General features: G+C 39.7%; 2 protein-coding genes across 2 annotated transcripts in view; one reads left to right on the forward strand and one right to left on the reverse strand.

Annotated features, from left to right (window-relative positions):
- The window catches only part of LOC124622526 (elongation factor-like GTPase 1), a 590,349-nt gene that overhangs the window by 381,452 nt on the left and 181,617 nt on the right, over positions 1-27,280 (reverse strand). The window lies entirely within an intron of this gene.
- Positions 6,379-27,280, forward strand: part of LOC124622528 — a 30,015-nt gene continuing 9,113 nt past the window's right edge. Inside the window, exons 1-4 of the mRNA XM_047148260.1 lie at positions 6,379-6,482; positions 11,076-11,171; positions 21,989-22,123; positions 26,109-26,265. Of these exons, the coding sequence (XP_047004216.1) occupies positions 22,019-22,123; positions 26,109-26,265 (262 nt within the window). The 5' untranslated portion in view covers positions 6,379-6,482; positions 11,076-11,171; positions 21,989-22,018. The remainder of the gene's footprint in view (positions 6,483-11,075; positions 11,172-21,988; positions 22,124-26,108; positions 26,266-27,280) is intronic.

Below are 27,280 nucleotides of genomic sequence, written 5' to 3' on the forward strand. Positions count from 1 at the left end.
GCTTCAAGCTTCCCCATGAACATGAAAAGTTGCAAATAGCTCAGGATCAAACAAATTATAAACTTCGGTTGTAATCGGCAAGGATCATTAACTTACGGTAGACAGTGTGTTAGATGGAAAAAGAATAACCGCAAATTTTTCGTTGCGATTTTAAGCAAGACAGGCACAGAAAAATGCGTAAAACACGACTTCAACTGTTCGTCGCTGCCTCAGTGAGTTCTTATGGAAACACTCGTGCGCACGATACAAATTTCGTAAAGAAAAGCTGTGCGTGTCAAGCAGTGCTCCTCGCAACCCAGACACGCCAATGAAGAGCAAATCTCGAAGCTATTTTTTCAGTCTGTGTGCTTCGAGTGGGAGGGGGGGGGGGGGCAGCCAATCAGTTCATTCATTTTGTCTAACGTGAATTATAAAGATAAGTTTTCGTCCTCCAAATCCCTCGTGACAACTTTTTGTAGCCAAAACACCAAGAAGTTTTGGCACTTTTTCAGGTTTTCTCCATTACTCGGAAATCATGCACCCTACTGAAATTACCAAAATGAAAGAGAATTAAATTTTGCGCCGAATGACCTATATAAATGTCAAAATCGGTGCAGCCGTTTGGCCGCAATCAGTTGTCAAAGTTCGTTCATTTTTACCAACTTGGCTAAAAAGTCGACTCCAACGCCTGTAACTCAAAACGGTTACTCCACATGAAAAATGTCAGTCTATCAACGGTTTAGAGCATGACATTTAATGTTACAAAATCATCTAGTTTTTCATTTTTAAGCACTATTAAGCGCTCATACACTTGAAAGTCAAAGTAATTCCATTCGGTTGTTTCTTTGTAAGTCAAAGTTATCCAATGAAATTAAATTTCCAATAGGAAGACATAAATCTGCCCCAACTTCGGGTATAGAGGTAGCTATAGATCTCCCAAGATTTTCATGACCGAGCGAGCTGGCGCACTGGTTAGCATACTGGACTCGCTTTCGGGAGGACAACAGCTCAACCCCGCGTCCGAAAACATCCTGATTTAGGCGTTCTGTGATTTCCCTAAATCGCTTCAGGCAAATGCCGGGGTGGTTCATTGAAAGGGCACGGTCGACTTTCTTCGCCATCCTTCCCTAATCCGATGTGAGCGATGACCTCGCTGTTTGGTCCCCTTCCCTATATCAACCAATCATCCAACCAACCAACGATTGAAATGTCGTAAACAGCCGAGGCAGGCATCCACTCCGTTCCTTTGTTATTGTATCCATCATTAGCCAAGCCCAGTCTTACTTCCCGTGTAGTGCGAGCGACGCGTTCAAAACTCCTTGAGTCTTGCAAAACTCTCGTCCCTCGTTCGAGTTTACTTTTTCTGTGCGGTAAATTCATTTGAAATGAGTGCTCCGAATCGTATGGAGGTATGTATGGCAGATGGTAACGTGGTTAAAGTGAAACAGAAAGGACTGGAAACGCTACTACAATCCAGTAAAGATAGAAAATCGCAGCACGTCGTAAGTTATTAACTGGTCTAGCTGAAGCTGGAGTGCACAGCGCCTGTCAGAAGAAGTACAGCAGCCCAAAACTGATTAGATCGTCTTTGGCGAAAGGTCCTGCACCATCGGCGTCCAATCTTCGATCATACATGAAGGTATTTGATTTTAATAAACGCTGATTTCATTGTGGCGAGAAAATTATTGCTAATTGGGAGAAATTTAGCAGACTTCCCTACGCAAAGCAGAATACTGTTCGTAAAGTGATGAAACTCGAATTAACGGATACTGCTATTGGGGTAGCTGAAACATGAGGTGGTGACTGGGCTCGCGAATTGTTGGAACATAGCCGTGGTGAGGGCCTTTGTACTAAAGACGCTTAATGTCAGAGATTTTGTCAGAGGGATTTTTATCGGCCAATCAGGGGTGGAGGAAAACAGGGAAGCCTTGGATCCACACAGATAGATTAAACAATGGAAATGACTTCTTCATACATCGAACAATCGGAAGAGTGCCAGTTTAATTCGCAGGAGTTAAAGGATCAAATCACGAATGACTGAGAGGGGAAAGTAAGGACCATAAATCCCTGAATCATTTCTCCATTTCTCTGAGTAGTTGATTTTGGAAACACAATACACGATTAACTCTAGATAAATGGGAAAAATGTGCGTTGGTTTGTCACATGCAGTGATTTCTGCCGTAACACCACCGTCATTTCTATCTTCATTATTGATTGGGCTCAGTACATTCACGTACAAAAGATTCGGATCAAGATTTGTTGTCGACGTTCTTAGTGCAATTGGATCAGTAGTTCAATATATGGAAGCTTCCACATTTGAGACGATGGCACGACCTGAGCATCCTAACATTCCCAGTGAAGGATTCATCCAGCTCATCTCTGATAAGGCCGATTTTATCATCTGCACGACTGGCGGTTTGAATACTTTCCGTTCCATGGGAGGAATCACGGCAGTCTCTCCCTGCACAGCTATGGAGTCTGACAAGAACACTGATCGGGAGAGAAGACTTTCAACTTCCGAATGTTTGTCTACCCAAGGGATGCTTCGCAAAGGGGAACAAAGTCTTCTGAAGGATCTCGTCGTTTAAAGACGCCAAGTTCTTCATCAGATATCTTTTTCGATGAAGATACAGATGCTGTAGTCGCACAGGAGAAGTTTCTCGCAACTACTTGATGTTCATGCTCATGAGGAAATTTAAGGATGGAGGTACTCAAGTGCTACAGGCAGAAGAAGGTGTGGATTTCTTAATTGTGGAAATTGTTGCTTAGTCTGACACGGTAAAAGCAAATTACTAAATCTTGTGGAGCAACAGCCACGCCTCGAACTTCAAGCTGCTGAGTTTGTTAAACCCTCAGTCCCTCATGACTTAACAGCACACGCAGGAGAACAGCTAATGTCAGCACCGTATGGGAAATCCAGCTGCGCGACTTTCGGCGAGCTCAGGTACGAGCTTTTTGTGAAGTCTGCCCCGAGAACATCTTTCAAACATGAAAGGCTACCGCCAGCATCGGAAGCAGCAAGGTGCCAAATTTGCGACCCTGCCATCAGGTGCAATCTTGGCTGGGAAGAAAATTGATCCATGACAGTGGGGCTGGAAGAAAAACTTATCAAACTTGTTTCCCGTAATGATGACGAAAGATGCGGCACCACACACACTACTGAAGATGGTTTCCGGCACATGCGAAACAGGATGCACAGCAGTACGTAAATGTCGCAAATATGGACTGAACTGCTCCTCGGCGTGCAAACACTATTGTGGCTTATATTTCAAGAACGGCCCAGAAATTGGATTCGACGAGGATGAGGAAGAGATCTGAGTATGTTCCAGGACGGATCGGATGCTGGACCGGGACCTGCAGCAGTCTCCCAAACGACCTCGACGGAATAGAAATTTGAAAAATGTTAATCTCTGTTATTTACATTGTTCTTTTGATGCTGACATGCCCTTTTATTTGTTCATTTGTACAAATCTTTATATTACTCTTACGTAAATATGTCATTACATGTTGACCATACCATTACTTTGTTTTCAGTTTAGCAACCCATTCTTTCCAATTAAGGCATGGATAAAACTTATAAATACACATGAATCAAGAAAATTAAAAAGATATACATAAAGAACACGTATGTGCTCATTAGAGAGCAGTCTTCCTACTGGAAATTTCATTTCATTTATGACTTTGACGTGAAAGAAAAACAACATGGAATTACTTTGGCATTACAGTGTATGAACGCTTAACAGTGCCAAAGAGAGGAAAAATAGATGATTTTGTAACTTTAAATTACATGTTCTACACCTTTGATAACTTGACATTTTTCATTTGGAGTAGCCGTTTTTTAGTTACAGGCGTTGGATTGGCTCTGAGCACTATGGGACTTAACATCTGAGGTCATCAGTCTCCCAGAACTTAGAACTACTTAAACCTAACTAACCTAAGGACATCACGCACATCCATGCCCGAGGCAGGATTCGAACCTGCGACCGTAGCGCACAGGCGTTGGAGCCGACTTTTTAGCCAAGCTGATAAAATGAACGAACTTTTGACAACTGATTGCTGCACCGATTTTGACATTTAAATAGGTCATTCGACGCAAAATTTAATGCTCTTTCATTTTGGCAACGATAAAAACTTCAGTAGAATGCTTAGTTTCCAAGTAATTGGCGAAAACCTGAAACAAGTGCCAGAATTTCTTGGTTTTTTGGTCACAAAAAGTTGTCCCGAGGGATTTTGAAGTCGAAAATTTGGATTCAACATACTTCCAACTACATACAGCAGATAAAAAAATTCTATCTCGATTTTTGCAAGCAAAAAGTACCCCTTACTGGGCCATTAGGCAGTCACTGCATTGTTGTTCTACAAAGAGAAACATTTCATTAATATTAAAAGTAGTAAATGTGGGCCTAATTTCCAGATTCTGGGAAATAATTTCTTTTAATTTGGAAAAAGAGACCACTTACGACCTGGCGTTCAGATTTTCTGTAGATCATAATTTCAGTCGTCTATAGGATATGAAACAGTAAGCCTTATGAAACCAAAAAGCAGGGCCTTTCTGTGTGCATAAACGTGCAGAGAGTGACATTTTTGCCATAAAAATATATTTGCAAAACTTATTTTGGGCAGTATAGTACTCATGCAGGTCAGGACAAAAAACCAATTTGTTGAATGTTTTAGGATATTTGTCTGTTTGACGTGCGTTCTCTAAAATGGGGCACGCTAGGCGGATATTGCGTAGTTCGCCTACACAACAGACTCGACCAGTCTTAACCACTGTTCATACGTTTACACAAAAGCAATATCCGGAAATGATTACGTATACTGACACAGCTTGCACCCATTAGCACTTTTCTGTATTGGGGGGGGGGGGGGGGGGGCAGGGAGCACGGCACGGACTGAAAAATAAGACGAAGGGGGAGAGACTGAGAAGAACAGGGCGGAATGTGGTTGGAGTTTAACGTTGTTTAACTGTAAGGATGCGACATATGCAAGCAAACATTGCCGTCAGCCACGACACTAACAGCATATTTGCTGACGTGCACCATAATATTTTTCGATTGCGCAGCCCGTAGATTGTATTCATCTTCAAGTGAATTTGGCGGGAGGAGGGCAGAAACCTTATCTCGCACCCTTTCCCTCGCTCCTACTCCATTAGCCATTGCCCCACCCTCACCACCAATAGTGCCCTCACCCTCTCAATACAGTTGACGCGCGGTTACTCTCATCAAAGGTAATAAATAAATCAATGTTAGGAAATGTACTGAGCAAACGCCTCGGAATTAAAGAAACCCATGTGCAGAAGAGACTTCTTATGAGGTGGAAAATACATACGGCTATCGAAATATTAGATGCATCTATGTTTCTAACGTAGCTTTTTGCTATAGAAGTAACATTTGTAATTTTATAATTTGCGCATTGGGATTGTTGTTTGTTACTGCAGCGAACTGCAGGTGATGAAGACGTAAATGACTCAAGGTAAAAAGGATGACGAAAGAGTACACTGCGAGTTTCTGTTGTCAAGTAGTATTGAAAAAACTGCAATCACATAACGAAACTCTAGTTTCCACTTTCTTACACAGAGCCGCGCATGCTTGTGACATTTGCTGTGAGACGTCGGCATTGGTATTTGATTTTAACGGGTCTTGCACTATAAGATTCCAGAAACAGAACATTAGTTAGCATGCTAACACGGATCCCCGCAGGAGTTTCCGCGGCTGACCTACAGAGGCGCTGCTCGTTTGCTATTCCGGGCAGGCCGCAAGCTCGACCTGCGACCCGGGTCAGTGTGGCACGCGCTAACCGGCACTGGGTCAGCGAGAGGAAAGTTTGATGACTGTTGGGCACGAGTAAACTTACACGAGAGACGATCGAAACTTTAGCGTACACCATGGATTGCGAAAACGTCGGTCAACCGAAACCCCACTCGCGCTTTTCTCACATGATATCATGAAAGCGACGGATCGAGGCAGTCAGCTAGATGCAGAATTTCTTGACTTCCGAAAAGCATTTGACTCAATGCCGCATCAAAGCATATTAAAAAAAAGTTCGACCATATGGGCATCACAAGAAAATTTGTGACTGGACTGACGATTTATTGGTAGGGAGGTTTCTGAATGTTGTCTCAAGACAGAGAGTCGTCGACAGAGTTGCAAGTAACTTAAGGCGTGCCCCAGAAACGTGTGTCGGGACCCGTACTCTTCATGCTTTGTATTAATGATCTGTATTCTGTGTCAATAAACTAAGTTTTTTTGCTGATCGTACAGTTATCTACAATGAAGTACTATCGAGGAAATAACAGCTGCACAAATATTTAGTCAGATACTGGCAAGATTTCAAAGTGGTGCAATGACTGGCAACAAGATTTAAATGTTCACTAATGTAAAATTGTACACATCACTTCACAAAATGTAAATACATCACAACATCATCAATGAGTTACAACTGAAATCAGTCAACTCATATAAACATTTGGGGATATAAAGTAGAATGATCACCTAAGCTTAGTGGTAAGTAAAGCAAGCGGCTGATTTCAGTTCAGTAGTAGGATATTGGCGAAAATACAGACAGACTACAAAGGAAATTACTTAAAATATTCTTGTGCGACCCATCCTAATTCGCTGCACACAGAAGCAGTATTCTTCCTATGCTTCCTAATACGGTACCTGATATTGTGGGAAATACTGTCTCCCTGCATTTCATTGTGATATGTGGAATATGGATGCAGATATATGAGTTGTCTGCTGATCACAAGCAAGTACCTGCAATAGGCATGAAAGGAAAAAGGAACTTGAACATTGCCAAAAGAACCTCAAAATTAACACTGGACAATATGAATGACTGATATTCACACAGTTAATTCAATATTTCATCAACATAATATCGCTGTCCTAGGCACAGAGTGGAAACAGCTTCACTACTTACAGACCTGATAAAAATGAAACAAGAACTGCCCTCGAATTCTTTTGACAACACTGAATATCAACATTTATAAATTGCACGTGGAATCCTTTTTAAAAGTTGGCATTAAATTACAATTAATCAGTTTAGTTCTATGTGTGTTTATTTGCCTTCTTTAGAAAGTCATTTGTTAATCTAAGAGACAGAGAATTTTTTGGCTGCTATATAATCAACCATTTGCAGCAAAGGAAGATTTATGCCCTCAATGAAAAGGAGCTCTGTAAGTTTCAATTGCAGTATTGGTACACCCCGAGGCAAATTAAAAACATGGTAAGCACTAAAATAAAAAATAAAACTATTCAGCAATATGATTGAACATTTCTCGAAAGTTCCTACTATTAGAGCAAGAGATAGACCCATTTGATTAAAAATTCCTCAAGGCTCAAAATATGTTCCCATAATGCTGATTTTTGTAAGATGCACAGTAGGCATATGCACTTTTCCTGATTTCCCCCCCTATCCTTATCAAACCCATATTTGTGGGCCAACTCTAATTACATTTGAAATGGAGAAGGTTAAATTATAAACCACTGTTCCTTCCTTCCTCCCACATAGACACCACTTCCATTACACTGGGTTCTAACTTTTTCCCATATCACAGTTGCATCCAATATTTATTTATTTATATGATTTATTTATTTGTGGTGACTAGTCTCAATTTTTTTAATTTCTGCCCACCAGAAAATTGAGCAACTCTCATTTGTGTAATTAACATTACAACCCTGCATTGGAAAAATTAACATACATTTTCACCATACACACACATGTAATAGCTGTAACTTATTTTTATATATGTATAAAATAGTAATGCTTATATGTGATCCAATAACTTCACTAAGACAAGAAATTACAGCTTCCTCCAACCCTACTCAGTATACTGACAGCCCCTGTTATGACCACGTCGAAGTGAGCTCAAGCCTTATATGCTTTGTGCTTCTATTGTGGTAATCATCTGCTGAATCAAATAGTACCAATCCAACTACAAATTTCACAGCATCTATTACAATCCACTAAATAGTTAACAAACCATTAAGGCTGTTCAGAGTCGGGAAGTATTAAAAATACAGCACCATAATGGCGTGAACTCAAACACTTACAGTGGCTACAAGCTGTGGTCTCAACTTTACTCTAAAAATATAGAATACCAACTACAAAATGGCACATGGCCACTAATGAATAACTTGTGTATTGTCATGCACCATGCTAATGGCCCATTACTCTTGTGCACAGAATAACAGATTTGTATTTACTGCTTTTAAAAAAAAAAAAAAAAAAATTAAAATTACAGTGATCTGAAAATACTTAAGAAGTAAAAATACACAGTCTATTTCATGTACACAAAAGTAATAGTTCACCATAAGTGAATCATATGGAGCAACAATTGTAGATTAAATAATAACATTATGTTTCAATTTCATAAATATATTGGCTTCTGTCAAAGTCCTACAAGTTCCCGATAAAAAAAAACGCAATGCAGCTCTTTGGAGGGAACGTAAATCCTTGAAGTGTTTTCAAATTGAATGGTTCAAAGGAAACAGAGTAATTACATGATATTTCTGCAACACACTGATCTGATGCTGCTGAAGTGCAGTGTGATTAATGTTTCACTTACTATTTGTATGCATGGAACAAGCAAAATTTTGTAAAATAATGGCCATAACCTTTGCTGCAGATGAAGTGAAGTGTACACTGAAGCGCCAAAGGAACTGGTATAGACATGCGTATTCAAATACAGAGACAACAATATATAAGACGACAAGTGCCTGGCACAGTTGTTAGATCGGTTACTGGAGCTATAAAATCAGATTATCAAGATTTAAGTGAGTTTGAATGTGGTGTTATCATGAACGCATGAGTGATGGGACACAGCACCTCTGAGGTAGCTATGAAGTGGGGATTTTCCAATACGATCATTTCACGAGAGTACTGTGAATATCAGGAATCCGGTAAAACATGAAATCTCTGACATCACTGTGGCCAGCAAAAGATCCTGCAAGAATCGGATGACCAGTGACTGAAGAGAACTGTTCAACATGACAGAAGTACAACCCTTCTGCAGATTGCTGCAGATTTTAATCCTAGGCCATCAACAACTGTCAGCATGCACACCATTCAACAAAACATCATCGATTTGGGCTTTCAGAGCCGAAGGCCCACTCGTGTACTCTTGATGACTGCACGGCACAAAGCTTTAGGCCTCGCCTGGATCCGACAACACCAACATTGGACTGTTGATGACTGGAAACATGTTGCCTGGTCAGACGAGTCTCATTTCAAATTGTATTGAGCGGATGGACATGTACATGTATGGAGACAACCTCATGAATCCATGGACGCTGCATGTCAGCAGGGTACTGTTCAAGCTGGTGAAGCCTCTCTAATGATGTGGGGCATGCGCAGATGCAGTGATATGGGACCCCTGATACATCTGGATACGACTCTGGTAGGTGACACCTATGTGGGCATCCTGTCTGATAACCTGCAACCATTCAAGCTCACTGTGAATTCAGACGGACTTGGGCAATTCCAGCAGGACAATGCAACACCCCACAAGACCAGAATTCACACAGAGTGGCTCCAGAAATACTCCTCTGAGCTTGAACACTTCCGATGATCGTCAAACTCCCCGGGCATGAACTTTATTGAGCATACATGGGATGCCTTTCAACGTGCTGTGCTCAGGAGATCGCCATCCCCTCGTACTCTTACAGATTTATGGACAGCCCTGCAGGATCTGTGGTATCAGTTCCTTCCAGCACTACTTCAGAATTAGTCGAATCCGTGCCATGTCATGATGGGGCACTTCTGTGTGCTCGCATGGGACCTACATGATATTAGGCAGGTGCACCAGTTTCTTTGGTTCTTCAGTGTATAATGGTCCCATGAAGGAACCAGTGGCTTGGCACAATTAAATAAGTAAAATTTGATGACTTCATCTCTCAAGTACAGCATTTCCATGCTACATGGTTCGTAGTTGAGAAATACTTTTGGGAAAAAAGTTACTGCATGTAGCTTTACTGAACCAAGAAAAGACCTTCAGTCAGTGGCAAGTGGCAATCAAACTAGTCTTTGACTGCCAAAGAAAATACCATTTGAAATTTAAAAAAAAAATCTATCACACTGTCATTCATCTCATTCCTTGGCATTGAAAGTAGAGTTGCTACAATGGAGGAAAACTTGGCTAAATGTGCCAGAAACGGAGATTTTCAAAGAGCACCTGCTGTCACTAGATTGGGCCATGTTTCAAATTATGATATATCAGAACACTGGTATTACATTAATCAAGATGGGAAAAAGTGAGTAAAATATACAAAGGTTTGCAGAGCATAAGACAACACAATGCAATTCAAGAAAAATGGTCCTAGAGTTAACTAAGAAAGTGCTGGGCAAACACACTATAAAGCAATCTAAAGGCTATAACATTTCACCCTGTCTAAGCAGCAAAATCCACACAGCAGACACAGTCACAGGTTAAGCCAAATTCTGGAAAAAAAAATAAATAAAATGTACAAGCACCTTTTCTGGTAACAGTTAAGAAGAAAGTGAATCTGCTCCTATACCTTATGAGGAAGGGACGTGAGCCAGACCTGGATAATATTTGCGCAGTGAGTTACCTACTGTTTGTCAGGTAAACCAGCCAGTCTGAGTGTGATTTTTAGGTGGCTTGTCACTCATTTAGGCAAATACTAGGCTGTCTGGTGTGACCAGAATGTGGCAGTCGGGCCACAGCAGTCAGAGGCAGTGGTCATGTGTGTGTTAGTTGAGCATGTGTGGATGCATATGTATTTTCTATTTCTGAAGAAGAACTTTTTTGTGCAAAAACTTAAATGTTTAGCCATCTTTTCATTGTGGCTGACTGCAACTCAATACCTCCTATCTGTGGTGAATAGCAATCTATTCTTTTCAATATATTTGTGTTATTCCATTCTGGACTTCCATTGTTTGATATGCTTGATACACTGTCTTAAAAGTGTCCTATCCTTCCTAGAAGCATTTGCATTTCTGTTCTTTTCCCGTCTTCTCTATTGCTTTCTTCATTGTATGCTGACTTTTAAGGTCTTGTTTGAAGTTTATAATAGAAAAATATGTTTGCTACTACTATCTTGAAGCTAAGAGTTAAAATCATACTGTGTGTGTTCCAGGTGGTGTCAGGGACCAGCAGTGGGAAGCCCACCAAGTATCACTATTACCCACATAACCAACACGTCTACTTGTTGCCAGAATGTGCCACACAACAGGTTTGTTCACTACTCAATTGTTGAACTCCTACAGCTGGGTTCAGAGCAGCACAGACAACGGTCAACAGATGCAGTTGCCATAGGCCAACCAATAACATCAGCTGACAGCTTGGTCACAGCAAGTCTGTTCTCTCCATCAGTTTCTGGCCGGATCAAGGAGTTTTAAGTTAGGTCAAAATGAGGTTAGAATGTATTTTAAACTCCTTGGGCAGGATGGAGGCCACACTGCTTCTGTGCTTGAAGAAAAGTGCTGCATTGTGCCTTTCGCTATTAAAAAGAAGCTGAAGGCATTTGAATGAGCTATATCTGTCGTGAAAGGAACATGTCAAGTAATGTAAACTCTTTCTTCAGTTAATGGAACAACCAGACAAGTTTTATGAATATATAAGATAAAGAACATTCTATTTGTTGATGCACAACTTTAAAAAAATTCAGCAAAACAGACATATGTTGATTAAACTTCATTGACAGTCACACAGCATGTGTGTGAAACACAAACATAAATTTTAGAATAAGATACTGTTAATACCCAAAGAAAATGGAAACACATATGCCATATTTGCAAACCACCTAGTATAACAGAATCACCACCTTACTGGCATAAAATACTAGTAAGCTGTAATAACAACAACAGCTAATGCCCACCTACCACAATCCAAAAAAGATCCACTATAGAAACTTTAAGCATAAGATACACTACCCTTGTCAATTGAATAAATTATTTTTTTAGGTTATAATTTACACTTAAAACTTCAATAAAGATTTTGCCAGTTTGCAGTTTCCAATAAAGATGCAGTTACAGTCCACTGATTCTGAGCTATATGCTGACTATGTTAATTTTCATCCTCAGGATGACAAAAACTCCTCCTTTCTTGGACTTATCAGTTTCTCATGGTCCATATTATGTGCCTGAGAATGTTGTCCAATTCGAGCAAAGAAAACAAACTCATTTGAGAGTTGTGTATCACAGTTATCAAAAGCACCTCAAGTTTCTACATCAACATCTACACCTGTGTGATTGCTCTGCTATTCAAAATAAAGTGCCTGGTAGATGGTTCAATGAACCACCTTCAAGCTGTCTCTCTACTGTTCCACTCTCGAATGGCATGCGGGAAAAACAAGCACTTAAATTTTTCTGTGCAAGCAGATTTCTCTTATTTTATTGTGATGATATGGGTGCCAACAGAATGTTTTCACCTTTGGAGGAGAAAACTGATGATTGAAATTTCATGAGAAGATCCCGTGGCAATGAAAAAGTCTTCATTTTACTGATTGCCACTCCAATTCACGTATGTCTATGGCACTATCTCCCCTATTTGAAGATAATACAAAATGAGCTGCCCTTCTTTGAACTTTTTTTGATGTCATCCATCATTCCCACCTGATGCGGATCCCATACCGCACAGCAGCAGTCCAGAATAGGGCAGACAAGCATGGTGTAAGCAGTCTCTTTAGTAGACCTGTTGCACCTTTTAAGTGCTCTGCCAATGAATCACAGTCTTTGGTTGGCTCGACCCACAACACTATCTATGTGATCATTCCAATTTAGGTTATTTGTAATTGTAATCCGTAAGTATTTAGTTGAATTTATAGCCTTCAGGTTTGCATGACCTACCTCGTAATCAAAATTTAGCAGATTTCTTTTAGTAATCATGTGAATAACTTCACACTTTCCTTTATTCAGGGTCAATTGCCACTTTTTTCACACCAAACTGATATCATATCTACATCATTTTGGAATTCATTTTGGTCATCTGATGACTTGACAAGATGGTAAATGACAGCATCATCTGCAAACAATCTAAGAGGGCTACTCAGATTATCTCCTGTGTCGTTAATATAGATCAGGAACAATAGAGGGCCTAAAACACTTCCTTGGGGAACACCGGATATTACTTATGTTTTACTCGATGACTTTCCATCTATTACTACAAACTGTGACCTTTCTGACAGGAAATCACAAATGCAGTCGCACAACTGAGGCAATGTTCCATAGGCAAGCAGTTTGGTTAGAAGACGGTTGGGAGGAGCGGCATCCAAAGCCTTCTATAAATCTAAAAAGGTGGAATCAATTTGACATCCCCTGTTGATAGCATTCATTACTTCACGAGTATAAAGAGATAGTTGTGTTTCACAAGAACAATGTTTTCTGAATCCTTGCTGTCCAAATACAGTATATGTTCCAAAATCCTACTGCCAATCGACGTTAGTGATATGGGCCTGTAATTCAATGGATTACTCCTATTTCCCTCTTTGGGTATTGGTGTGACTTGAGCAATTTTCCAGTCTTTAGGTGCAGATCTTTATGTGAGCGAGCAGTGATATATAATTGCTAAATACGGAGCTATTGTATTGGCATACTCTGAAAGAAACCTGACTGGTATAAAGGACCGAAGGCCTTGCCTTTATTAAGTGATTCAAGTTGCTTGCTTCACCGAGGATATCTTCTTCTATGTTTCTCATCTTGGAAGTTGTTCTTGATTGGAATTCTGGAATATTTACTTTGTATTCTTTGGTGAAGGAGTTTCGGAAAACCATGTTTAATAACTCTGCTTTTGTGGCACTGTCATCAGTGACTTCGCTGTTGTTATCATGCAGTGAAGGCATTGATTGTATCTTGCCACTGGTGTGTTTTATATATGACCAGAATCTCTTTGGGTTTTCTGCCAGGTTCCGAGACAGAGTTTCATTGTGGAAATTATTATAAGCATCTCACATTAAAGTACGAGCTATATTTTGAACTTCTGCAAAACTTTGCCATTCTTGGGGATTTTGCGTTCTTTAAAATTTGGCATGGTTTTTTCGTTGCTTCTGCAACAGCAGTCTGAGCCGCACTATCCTCCCCTGTAGGTTCTGTCTGTTCTGTACGAATTACTGACTCTGTCACTTCTAATCCACTTGACAGTGAGAGTGTGTCAGTGTTAGGTCTAGTTGTACTGTACAGGGGAGACAGAACCAAAGGAGAACTGAGGACATTATATCCATTCCTCTAACAAATGAGTTTGAGATGGTGTCCTTCACTGAAATTTAGCCACTCAGACTCTCTTCATCTGTTGGGAAGCCGGCTTTGTCTCTTGTCAAGGCAAGTCAAACACAAAAGGGTAGGGTCTGTTAATTGTCAACAGTTCAAACTTACAGCAAAACACACTTCAGGAACTTACACAAATCATTACAGATATTTGGCACATAGAAAAACTGACAGGAGATCGGAAGTATGCAATCATCCACCCACTCTACAAGAAAGATAACAGGACAGATGTAAATAACTACAGGTGGAACACTCCTTTTTAAATCACATGCAAGACGGTCTCAGCATGTTTACTTCAAACAGAACAAGCATAGTACAAACAAACATCAGTGAATACCATGGGGGACTGATGACCTCAGCTGTTAAGTCCCATAGTGCTCAGAGCCATTTTGAATACCATGCGAATTTTCTACTAGGCTGCTCGTGGCTAGAATAAATTTTCAAGCTAAAAACAATACTGAAATAATATGGCAACTTGATACTGATCAATCATTTATACTTTTGTCAACTTCAAGAAGATATGACTTGATTGACCAATAGCCTCTGTATGATAGCCTATAAGGGCAGGGACTAGACCAAAAGACAGTAAGCCTCATTAATTAAACACTCACACACACAAGGTCCTAAGTGTAATTTATGTACGAAATATTAGAATCCTTTGAAATTAAAGCAGGTGTTCACCAATAACATGGACTGTCACCATTCACTTCAGTCTCATCTTGGACAAAGTCCCTATGGAATGGAGAAAGAACTAAAAAAATATAAATCTCTCAAAACCTATTTTGCTTCAGTGGACAAAGATGACAACATCTCTTGCTTAGCTTTTGCAACTCATTTACTGAAATGGTCAGTTGCTTCCAGTGTTTTGGTGAGGTCATAGAACAAACAAGGCTAATAGAGGAAACAGTGATAACTCGATTACAAAAATTCAAGCGAGCGTATGTAAGAACACATGCCGTTTACAACAAAGATGCATATCCACATACACAAAGACTAGACATTAAAACATGGTGATGAATCCTGAAGCTCTGTATGGGAGTAAAATTTTAATTCTCAACAGGAAATGTCCCCAGCATAGTTAGACCACCACACTTCCATCTATCTTTAGTGGGTCAGGTAACGCCCCTGCACCACCTAAGAGGTTTTTAGTAAATGGGCAAGAGAAGGCACTGTATAAAGTGATGCCATCAACAGCTGCTGTAACTTCCGGGATGCCAGCTCCACCACTAAGTGATGTCTGAGTCGCAGCATGCAGCACTGCGATTGGTGGGCACTATTTTACGTTCACATGGTCATGTGCTTACATGGTACCACAATCTATTTTTCTAAAAGGCAGCTACAAAGGTCCATACTCTGTCTGGAGGATGCCAGACACATCCCAGACTCCAGAAGATCAAGAACTGCTTCAAGTCTCCATAACAGACCCCACTTGCCATGACTCTGTCACTTTCACTGCCTGCTGAGTTGTTGTTCCATCTATGACATGAGCCACATATGCCACTGCACTTCCAACCACTGCTCACAAGGCACCACTTCACTGTGGTTACCCGAGGCTCTCTATGAACTCCTCATCTTGCATGGCTGTGCCAAACTCTTTTTCTCTGCTCCTCAAGATATTGTACAGGACAGACAGTTTTCAGTTATCAAGCTGTTAAGATATTCTCTCTCAAAAATATACTTTGTTTAGTTATTGTAATAAACAGTTGTGTTGTAAAAGTGTGTTCACATACAGATGAATTTCACCAATTCTCATCCAAAGTCTGTACATTTGGGCAATGAGAGCAGCTGCATTGTGACTGCACATGTACTGTCTTACTGATTTGAAAAGATCAGTTGACATTGGACATCGGTAGAATCCACCACCATCAATGACACTGTGACTGCAGGCTAAGCAATGGCCCCCAACAGAGCAGCACTAAAGATGACTTTCATTTTCTAAGCTCACTAAGCACAGAAATGATTTGTGGTTAAGGTTCTTCATGCATCTGATATGAAGCTTATATGTATGCATTTACAAATGCTTGTAAATGAAAGTGAAAGTACAAAATTTTGCTTTGCCAGTGAATCGCAATAAAAATTGTGAAAGAGGGTCAATAATGGAATGAAACTGAAACAAATATGCAAGTGGAAAATATAAAAAATAAGCAACCCGTAGAAATGTTCTACACAAAAAAACCATACAAATAAAAGCCACATACATGATGTTTCATTCATGTATAATGAAAATTATATGCTTCATATGGTCTCATAATCACAGGACCATACATATATGCTCTGATTGCATTCATTAATAATTGCAGTATCTCTATAGAGATATGGGAAGGAAGTGACAAGTTTCATCTTGGGAGATTGTGAAAGGAGATGATAATGATGGTGATGTGCTGGGGCACAATGACATCTGTAGGGCCCATTCTAAACTCTAAAAGTTAAAAAAAGCCACTGGAACTAAAATATGATATTATCTAAAAACCACACACACACACACACACACACACACACACACACACACACACACACACACACAAAATCATGTTAAATGCCAGTTTCAAGAGAAACAGAACAGAAAAGGATCGAAAACATTACAACAGAAATATGGGACTGGATTATTATAGACTCAAAAGTGCACTCAAAACATATTAAAATCTCACCTTCAAAAACACGGAGTCTGGACAATGTACAATACCATAATTTTTTTCCAATAATTTTCATAGGCTAATACGTAAAATAAGGAAAAGGCAACCCCCATCTACTGTGGATTGATGTGTGGAGTAAAGAAACAAATAACTGAAAATGGCACACGCACTAGTTTTCAAGCACTAGCTCTTTATATAGCAAAAGTACACACATTCACACACAACCACACAGACACCCAAATACACACTCATGTGGCCATGGTATGAGTCTTGCCATGGTCATGGGAGTGTGCATTTTGCTATCAGTCTAGTTGTGTGTGTGAATGTGTGTACTTTCTGCTACAAAAACAGCTTGTGCTCAAAAGCTACTGTGTATGCTGCTTTCTGTTATGTGTTTCTGTGCTTCACACAACAATCCACTGTAAGTGAGTGATTGCCTTTCCGTTATTTTATATACTGCTTCCTTTCTGGAATTTCCATAACTGTCATAGGCTAAAATAGGCAGTAGGCTCCCTGCCCTCTTGTCAAAAGTAATATGCATTCTGTTAAAATTTGGAGGAACCATTATTTTTTATGCTGCAAGCACCACATCCTAGGCAAACCTCTTAATGGGGTGTGAAGCTATGTATACATGGCTTATATCTCTCACTGCCAGCTACTTCACCTTCCGTATATGCATAGATACTGAACAGGGATATGATAGTTTGCAGGGGGGGACCACACATTGTGTCAGATACCATACTATCTGCAAGCTTCTTGGGCTACTGTGTCAGTTTGTCAACTTCCTTACATTCCTGGCATTTATCAGAATGATACAGGTTTATCTTCTTGCTTTGAAAGGGTAATGGAGTATTGGTTCATTTGTGTCACTTTGTCTGCTGGGTACAGCTGTTACAGCATTTGTAGGGTACTAAAAGAATAGAATCATGAGAGAAATTCCTTACTACAATAAGGCCTGAAGTACTTCACTGTCTTCATGATTGCCTATAAGTCTGCATTATAAACACTAAATTTGTTAGGCAGACAAATCTTTAAAACAATGTGAGAAAACGATTAAACAGCCTATACAGTTTTCTTACTTTTTTACACTTCTGCATGCTACAACAAAATCGTAGTACTAACTTAAACTACTGTGAAGTAGAACTCAGAAGTTAAATGTAGAGAATTTCTTTTCTTCATCTATCATATCTTTAACAATTCTGGGCCTCTATAGAAGTTGTGATGGTGACCTGTCCCAACTACTGTGTAACATACAGATAAGAACTGCAGGTTGCTAGCTGGCAATTGTTAAGAACTAATTCTATTTGTTTGCATTTTAAATATTCAATGCTCTGAGGGACCATTCCTTCAGATTCCTAAGGTGTGCCAACTAGGTAAGCTTAAAACTAAATGTGAGATGCAAAAACCTCAGAATTCAAACAATGCCCTTCATCTGCAGTTCAGTTAAATTAAAAACAGATCACTGACAGTTAAAAGGATATAAATAGATTTCTAATCAAAAAAATTTAAAAACTTTTTGTTCTCTATTAAGTCTTCCAATCTCATAATTGCTTTTGCTGGCAGGTTGTTATTGAAGGGCTAGAGAAATAATAGAAGATGGAGAACTCATCTACAAATAAAGAACACTGGACAGGACATTATACTGTTAATAGGTGCAGTAAAGGCAGAGAAACTAAGACAACAGAGAGAGAGAGAGAGAGAGAGAGAGAGAGAGAGAGAGAGAGAGACGTTTAACACAGTATCTTGAGGGGACTGTTCTCTTGTTCAAAAAGATCAAATGGACATCACCAATACAATATTTAAAATAACACACAGATTAACAACTACAGCAAAGAGAGTCACACTTGAAACACTGTATTGAGGGACTTAATCTCTTATTCAAGGAGATCAGACAGAACATCACCAAGGAGATATTTCAGATAATGTGGAGGGGAGAAGGGCTGTATAAAAATGGGAAGACATCCTCAAAAGCCTCATTCACAGAGTTATCCCCAGACATTACATCTCCAAATAGTACTGCTAGCCTTCCCAATATAAAAATAAATCATAAAACCTATAAAACAATACTAATGCAGAAAGGCTTCTTATACATAAAGTCACATGAGAATGGATAGGTTATCAATGGTAGAGTATTGCAACAAGTGAAAATTTGTACTCAATGCCAGGAATCAAACCTAGGTCTCCTGCTTACTAGGCAGGTACGTTAGCCAGTAAGCCACCTTGGCACAGTGGTCCACACAACTGCAAGGATTACCCTGGAATGCCTCCCTCCACTATCCAAATTCTTACTGCCGTCCTTACACACCAACAGAATTTCTGAGACTCTCCCTGTTGTGGAAAAGTACCTCAGCATCACATGTAATGGGGGATTTAGTGTGAAACCCAGGTGCATGTACTTATAAAAATGAAATGACACTATTTCAGAGACTGCACTTGTCTCATACAGATAAGATTTTGTGTATACAGACTGCAGCGGAAAGCGAAAATTTGTACTAATGTTGGAAATCTAATGTGGGCCTCCTGCTTACTAGGCAGATGTATTAGCCACTAAGGCACCTTGGCACAGCAGTTCACACAATTGCACAAATTACCCAGGAACGCCTCCTTCCTCAATCCATATTCTCCCTGCCGTCCCAGTCTGCTTTAAATCCCAATTGCACATGAACAGAATTGCCAAGGCTGAACCATCGTGCCAAGGTTGCTTATTGGCTACTCTACCTGCCTAGTATGCATGAGACACAGCATCGATTACCAACCTTGGTACAAATTTTCACCTGCTGCTTCAGTCTATATAAATAAAATCATATCTGTATGAGACCAGTACAGTCTCTCAAATCATGTCATTTCATTTGTGTAAGTACCTGCACCTGGGTTTCAGCCTGGATCCCCCATTTAGTTCGATGTCAAGGTGCTATTCCTCGGCAATTCCGTTTGTGTGTAAGGCTGAATTTAAAGTAAACTGGGGCCGCAGTGAGAATTTAGATCGAGGAGGGAGTGTTGCAGGGTAATCCGTGCAGTTATGTGAATTGGTGTGCCAATGTGCCTTACTGGCAAATGCACCTGCCTAGACACAGGAGACCTGGATTTGATTCCTGCCCATGTTACAAATTTTCACTCACTGCTTCTGTCTATATATACAAAATCATAACTGTATGAGACCAGTACAGTCTCTGAAATTGTGTCATTTCACCATTATACAAAAGTTGGCCAAAGATCTTGAGATGGAATCCAACAAGAAATATGTCTGGGCAGCAGTTGTCCATCTGCCCAAGATCTTTCCTACACAGTAGTTGAAGGCATTTATATGATAGCTACATTGGTACATACAGTCCTTCCCAGCTTTTAAGAGGCACAGTAGTATCTCTTGTCTCCATGAGTCAGGAAATTACCCTGCCTCCCAGATAAACTAAACCTGAGAGGTGTTGCAAATATGCTGTTCTGGTTTCTACCAACGCCAGGTGGTGCACAGTGTGTAAACTTTTAGATGTCAGACCTCTCCCTAGTCCTGAATCGGTAGAAATCGGGAGGCTTCAGTAGGCAAGCAGTTTCAACTGCTGCCAACATTACATACCGGACTGTGTTGTACAAGGTAGCCATTGTGGTCTGCTTCATTATTGTTTTGCGCTGTACTGTTCTGCGTGTTTTTATTGTGCAGTGTGCTAAATATTATCAAAATGAGTGAAGAGGCAGTTGCTGGCCCATCTCGAGAGTCGCCAACAACCCCTACCGATAGGCCTACGGTTAGAAGGAAACCAGTATTACGTAGCAATGCTCGCAAAATTATATTGCGTGTGATTGAATGCTGCAAAAGGGAATATTTTAATGCACATGACGACTTCAGTTTCGTTTACGAACAACATTTAAAGCGAGTTTTACTTCCAAGCCTTTCGTCTGCTTTCGTGTAAGCATGACGTGCAATTTGTAGTGCCAGCACTGCAACTGGTACGTATGCCTTGCCCCCCCCCCCAACGGCTCCTCTCCCCCCCCGCCAGCCAATGCTTGCTTCCTCCTCTCCCCGCACTCCCCTCGCAACTCTGCCGCATTACAGTTAACACACTGTATCACATGTCACAGACATTCCTATATACAAATTCCATAAGTAGAAGGGTCAGGTGCACTTCAGCACGGGCAACCTTGAAGGCCTAATCACCTATCTCAGCGAACATGTCTTGACTGGCATGGATGGTAACTATGGCAAAATATTCTGTCGTTATCTGGATCATGTCTCAAAAGCTGGTCTGGGGCTTCCACTTCACATTATAGCAGAAACTGGGTATCAGTCACCTCTCCCCATCTGCAAGGTTGCAAAGTGCTCTGCAATTGGTCAGTTGTTGAACCTACTCAGATCCACAAATCTACGACTGCACAGTGGCATTCGTCACTCCATCATGGTATAGACTGCCTTCATTAGTTGCAATGAAAACTTTGTTGTCGGTGCTTCAGCAGTGTGGTGGATCATGTTGGTGACATAATCCATCTACTCCTGAATGCTGTCGTAATGTTCAGCTGTAACACGTCAACTGCACAGCATCCAGTTTACCTTCCTCAGCACTCATCAGGATAGTTTACTTTTAAGCAGTGCTCTCTCTGGAAAATGGATCTAGGCTGGCAACAGAACTGCCAGATAGTATTCATGCCATTTTAGGTATAAAGTGTATGGACTACAAGGATGAAGATATGCAGAAGCTGGTATACATGTAACTTATTTTGTTGACAACTGCCGCTAATAATTATGGTGTAATGGTATATTTTGAATCCTTACTTGAGTTTTATGCAGCTTCTGAAGCAAAGAGCTCTCACCTGAACTTATGTAGATACTGGCATGTCTCTACAGAAATGGTTACAATGACTTTTATATGCTTACAATAAAAGCTTTTAACTTCTAATGTACTAACATTTCAGGAAAAACTGTCAGAATTTTTACCATATTGTTTAGACCTCTGACTATCAAAATTATGCACCAACCATAGTATTTTGAAGTTCTGAGGAGCATCTACATCATTACAAAGAATGTGCCTTATAGGTTCCACACTTAAGATCATGTCTACATTGACCTCTGATATTTATTATTTTGTTATTTGTTGCAGATGCTACACTAAACAAACAGGGGGAAAATTGTGGAAGTATTGTATAGAAATAATTTAATTTGCTTGTAGGTATGCAATGCTGTGTTTGTTCGCCTGAAGATGACACAGCCATTATGCGCATGTCCTACAGAACCTTGCTCAGCCAGCCTTGAAGAAGATGACCAGCACACAACACCACTTATAAGTGTTGACGAAAATGGACAGGTAAGATGGCACCTATGAAAAAGTTCTTTGTAAAATATGTTGCCTGTGATGAAATATCCTCTCCAATGAGGCTCTACTGTTTCCCATTGATCAGCCAATGTATTGCATAACTTTATAGTTATAAAACATGAGAGATTACTATATGTAAAATGAGATGAGAGGGCATTTTTAACCAATTAGACACAAAAATATAAATTATACAAAACTTTTTTAGGTAAATTTGTGAGATCTGTAATTTTATTTACATGTATGAGGTGCTATCCAAAATTTTTGGGACTGGTGCTGTCATCAATTGAAAACCTTATCTTTGGACTAATGGTCACCATCATGATGGAGTGTCCAGCAGAACATTAAAGTACTGTGCTGAACATGTTAGCCCTGTATTTAGCCATATTTGTAATTTTTCCTTTAGGAATGGTCAGTTTCCTGAGCGATTAAAGTACTCAGCCGCTTTATAAAAAGGGAGAAAGGCATAATGTAGATAATTTTAGACCTATTTCTATGCCATCAGTGTTTGCAAAAGTTATTGAAAAGGCTGTGTATGTAAGGTTAACTGACCTTTTTACATCACACAATTTCCTATCAAATGTACAGTTTGGCTTTAGAAGTCATTTAACAACTGAAAATTCTATATTCTCTTTTCTCTGTGAGGCACTGGATGGACTAAACAAAAATTTTCGAACGCCTGGCGTATTTTTTGATTTAACTAACGCATCTGACTGTGTTGATCACAAAATATTACTCCAGAAGTTGGACCATTATGGAATACGGGGAGTAGCTCACAATTGGTTCACCTCTTACTTTAGCAACAAGCAGCAAAAGGTCATTATTGGCAATGTTGATAACGACTGTGATGTGGGATCTGAGTGGGGTACTGTCAAATGGGGGGGTGCCCCAGGGATCAGTGTTGGGGCCACTCCTGTTCCTTATTTATATAAATGATATGCCCTCTAGTATTATGGGTAACACTAAAATATTTCTGTTTGCTGATGACCCTAGGTTGATAGTATAGGATGTAGTGTGCAACATAGACTCAGTTTCAAATAGTGCAGTACACGACCTCAGTTCATGGCTTGTGGAAAATAAACTAACGTTAAATCACAGTAAGACTCAGTTTTTACAGTTTCTAACACACAATTCAACAAAACCTGACTTTTAATCTCACAGAATGGGCATATGATTAGTGAAACTGAACAGTTCAAATTTCTAGGTGTTCAGATAGATAGTAAGCTGTCGTGGAAAGCCCACGTTCAGGATCTTGTTCAAAGACTTAATACTGCCATTTTTACTATTCGAATGGTATCAAAAGTGAGTGATACTTCGACACGTAAATAGTCTAGTTTGCTTATTTTCATTCACTTATGTCATATGGTATTTTATTTTGGGGTAACTCTTCCCATTCTCCAAGGATATTTTTGGCTCAGAAACGGGTGGTTCGGGCAATAAGTGGTGTGAGTTCACAAACCTCTTGTCAACCTCTGTTCACAAGTCTGGGTAATTTGACATTTGCCTCTCAATATGTATATTCCTTACTGTCATTTCTTGTTACCAATATTAATTTATTCCCAAGAATAAGCAGCTTTCACTCAGTTAATTCTCAGCACAGAAATCAAACATGCATTTGGATCGGACTTCCTTAACTCTTATGCAAAAAGGTGTGCAGTATACTGCTGCATCCTTTTTCAATAAGCTGCCACTCGAATTCAAAGATCTTAGCTGTAATCCACGCACTTTCAAATAGAGACTGAAGAGTTTCCTCATGGGTCACTCCTTCTATTCTGTCGAGGAGTTCCTTGAAAAATTAAGCTGATTCTTATTGTATTGCTGATAGCATTTCCTTAACTTAAAAAAAAAATACAGGTCACCCTCGAAGTAGTTCCCATCCACATGTACACACCGGTCCCAGGGCTTCTGCCACTGGTCAAAAGATTTCTGGAAATCCTGTTCTTGGAAGCTGTTTATCACTGCCATTGATGCTTCTTGAATCCTCTCTAGAGTGTCGAACTGATGGCCTTTCAACTTGAATTTCAGTTTTGGGAATAGCGGGAAGTCGTAAGGTGCCAAATCTGGTGAGTACGGTGGGTGGGGTACAACCACCATGTTGTTTTATGCCAAAAAGTTCCAGATGAGCAAGGTAGTGTGACAGGGCATGTTGTCGTGATGCAGCAGCCAGTTCCCTTGATGCCAATGTTCGGGCCATCGTCGCCACACGTTTTTATGGAGCTGTCCAAAAGTCACAGTAGTAGGCGGAATTCACTGTTTGGTTGGATGGAGCAAATTCTTTGTGCACAATTTCCTTGGTATCAAAGAAAACAATGATCATGCTCTTCACCTATCTCGCTTTTTTGGGTCTTGGAAAGCCCGGGCTCTTCCACTGGGATGATTGTTGCTTTGTCGTACATGCATGATCTGCCCCCAAACACCTGTTGATTTATTGCAAGGGTCTCCGTAGCACATTTCCCGAGATTCGCACAGAATTTTATACTCACGCGCTGATCTGTTTGTGGACCCATCGTAAAATCACCACACACCAAACACAGAGTATTAAGGAAATCACTGCGAAAACGCAACATGTCCTCCCAGTTGAATGCCACTCTGCACACTGACTCATCAGATATGCAGCTCTCACGACCTAGCGGTGCAAAGATCTACTACTCCTACTTTCCAGATGGCAGCACCAGTCCTGAAAATTTTGGATTCCACCTTTATATTACTTTTATTTATATGTAACACTACTCTTTTTTAAGGGATTAAGTGACTCTCCTGCTTTTCATTCCTTTCCTAATACATTTTACATCCACTACCTCTGAGCATACTTAAACATTGATCTGATTAATTACTAGTTAATTTCTGCAATATGAAACAAATCACTTCAACTTGCGATTTACTGATTATATCTTACTGTTTATCATTAATTTTTGTCTGCAGTGCTGCAGATTCTCTGCTTTTATAATTTTTTCTGGTTATTTTTCTTCATGGTGTAAATGAAAACTGATGACACTTCCTTCCACAGGAAACTTTTTCCTTTTGTGTTTTGCTTTTGTGTCATACCCTTCCCAGTATTGTAATGACCACTAAGTTAGACTTCATGAAATGCAGAAACCAAAATAAATATATAATAATATTTCGTATCATCCCCATACATAACGTTTGAATTATCTTTATGTTATGCTGAGTACCATCAAATTTTCAAAACATTCTGATATTTTCCCCTATGCATCCCGTACATCCTGATATATTTTCATCTTTTCATTACTTGTTTGAGAAAATGCTCAACAGAATATGTTAATGTGCAGCTCGTAGGATTATCCAGGAAAAAGGCACTTTCACTCAGTGGTGTATCATCATCACTCAGTTTCACCGTATGTAGCATGGTCTGCACTGAATGCTTTTGGGAAGAAAGTGCTTACACAGCTAATTGGCAGATGCATTCAGTCTAAGCAAATCAGCATCCACCCAATCGAACTGATTTACAAAGTTTCAATGTGTCTGGTTTCAACATCTATGATGCCACGAGGCACAGAATGGATATAGTTACAGTTGAAGTACCGACCAGCAATCTAAAATGCTTAATCTCAGTTAGACTCATATGTAGTGTCTTAAAACTATTCAGGGCAAAAATATCAGCAATATCAGCATCACCTTTGCACACACAATTTGCAGTAGAATTAGGTTTTCATCTTCAATAGATTTAAACTCCTCACAACAGTATAATGCTAAGATATCATTTAGAAACCACACAAGCCTTTCTAAAACATGGAAGTTTTACTAGTTTTTATCAGAACCACATTCTTAAGCACATGTACATGTATCTTTTGTACTATTTGTTAGATGATGGAAACCCATTTTATTTATTTTGCAATATCATTGTTGCTATTACAGTGCTAAAGAAAATCTGTTAACTGGCCTGTTATATATAATAAACTGACAAATATTTATTGATGTAGTAGAAGTATCATGCAATTCTCATATGAATTTATTGCAGCGTAAAGCACTCACACTAGCAAAGACATGTGAACCAGTTCGTCAGATTCGTCTCTGCCGGCCACCTAGAGACTGGGCATTGCTAGCATTGCAGAATGTGAGGACAGGAAAATCACATTATTTAGTGGTCTGTCGCTGCCCTGATCCAGCTAAGCTTGGTAAGTAACATTCTGTGCAACAATGACATTACACCAACAAGATAATCTATGCATTCATCATACACAGTAAAAAGATTAACAATTACAAAAATGTACTTGAACTAAGAATATAATGTGCCACATATATTGCTTTTAGATGATAACAGCTCTGCTTCCAAAACAAAGACAATTGGCATCTATGGTCATAATCTTGAGGAGTGAGCACAATGGCTGTAGTTCTACAAAAGGATGGGCAGGGTGTGCTGAAATGTTGAAGATATGGCTGCATGAAGTTGAAGCAGCCTAATGCATATTCACTGATTAACATTTACAATCACATTTTCCATTGATTCTCCATTTGCTTGCTGTGTGCATCAGTGACTGAAAATTATGTAGTTGCATCCACTGCTTAATTTTCACAGCTAAAATGTACTCTTTCTTCCAATCCCTATCCTGCCTTCAATAATAGTTTGATAGAATTTTTATTTGTCATGGAGAATCATATGTTCTAAATATGACATCTTTCTCTTCTTAATTATACTGCCTAGTTCTAAATAACCTTTGCTGACATTCTTAAAGACTTAATAATGTTTCATTTCCAGTGCACTCTGTGGGATATCCACATCTCAAAAATTTCCATTTTGTTGATGTGTTTACTTTTAATGTCCACCCTTCCACATAGTAAAGAAGTTTCAAACAAATGTAATCTTGGGGTTAAGTTCAGATATTTGAACTTGCCAATATTAATGAATTTTGTTACTTCGGTGTTGATATCTAGAGAGAGAGAGAGAGAGAGAGAGAGAGAGAGAGAGAGAGAGAGAGAGAGAGAGTGTGTATATATATATATATATATATATATATATATATATATATATATATATAAACAAAGATGAGGTGACTTACCGAACAAAAGCGCTGGCAGGTCGATAGATACACAAACAAACATGTGTTTGTGTTTGTGTGTGTGTGTGTGTGTGTGTGTGTGTGTGTTTGTGTTTGTTTGTGTATCTATCGACCTGCCAGCGCTTTTGTTCGG

The sequence above is a fragment of the Schistocerca americana genome, chromosome 7, assembly GCF_021461395.2.
Source record: "Schistocerca americana isolate TAMUIC-IGC-003095 chromosome 7, iqSchAmer2.1, whole genome shotgun sequence".
In the NCBI taxonomy this organism is placed as follows: domain Eukaryota; kingdom Metazoa; phylum Arthropoda; class Insecta; order Orthoptera; family Acrididae; genus Schistocerca; species Schistocerca americana.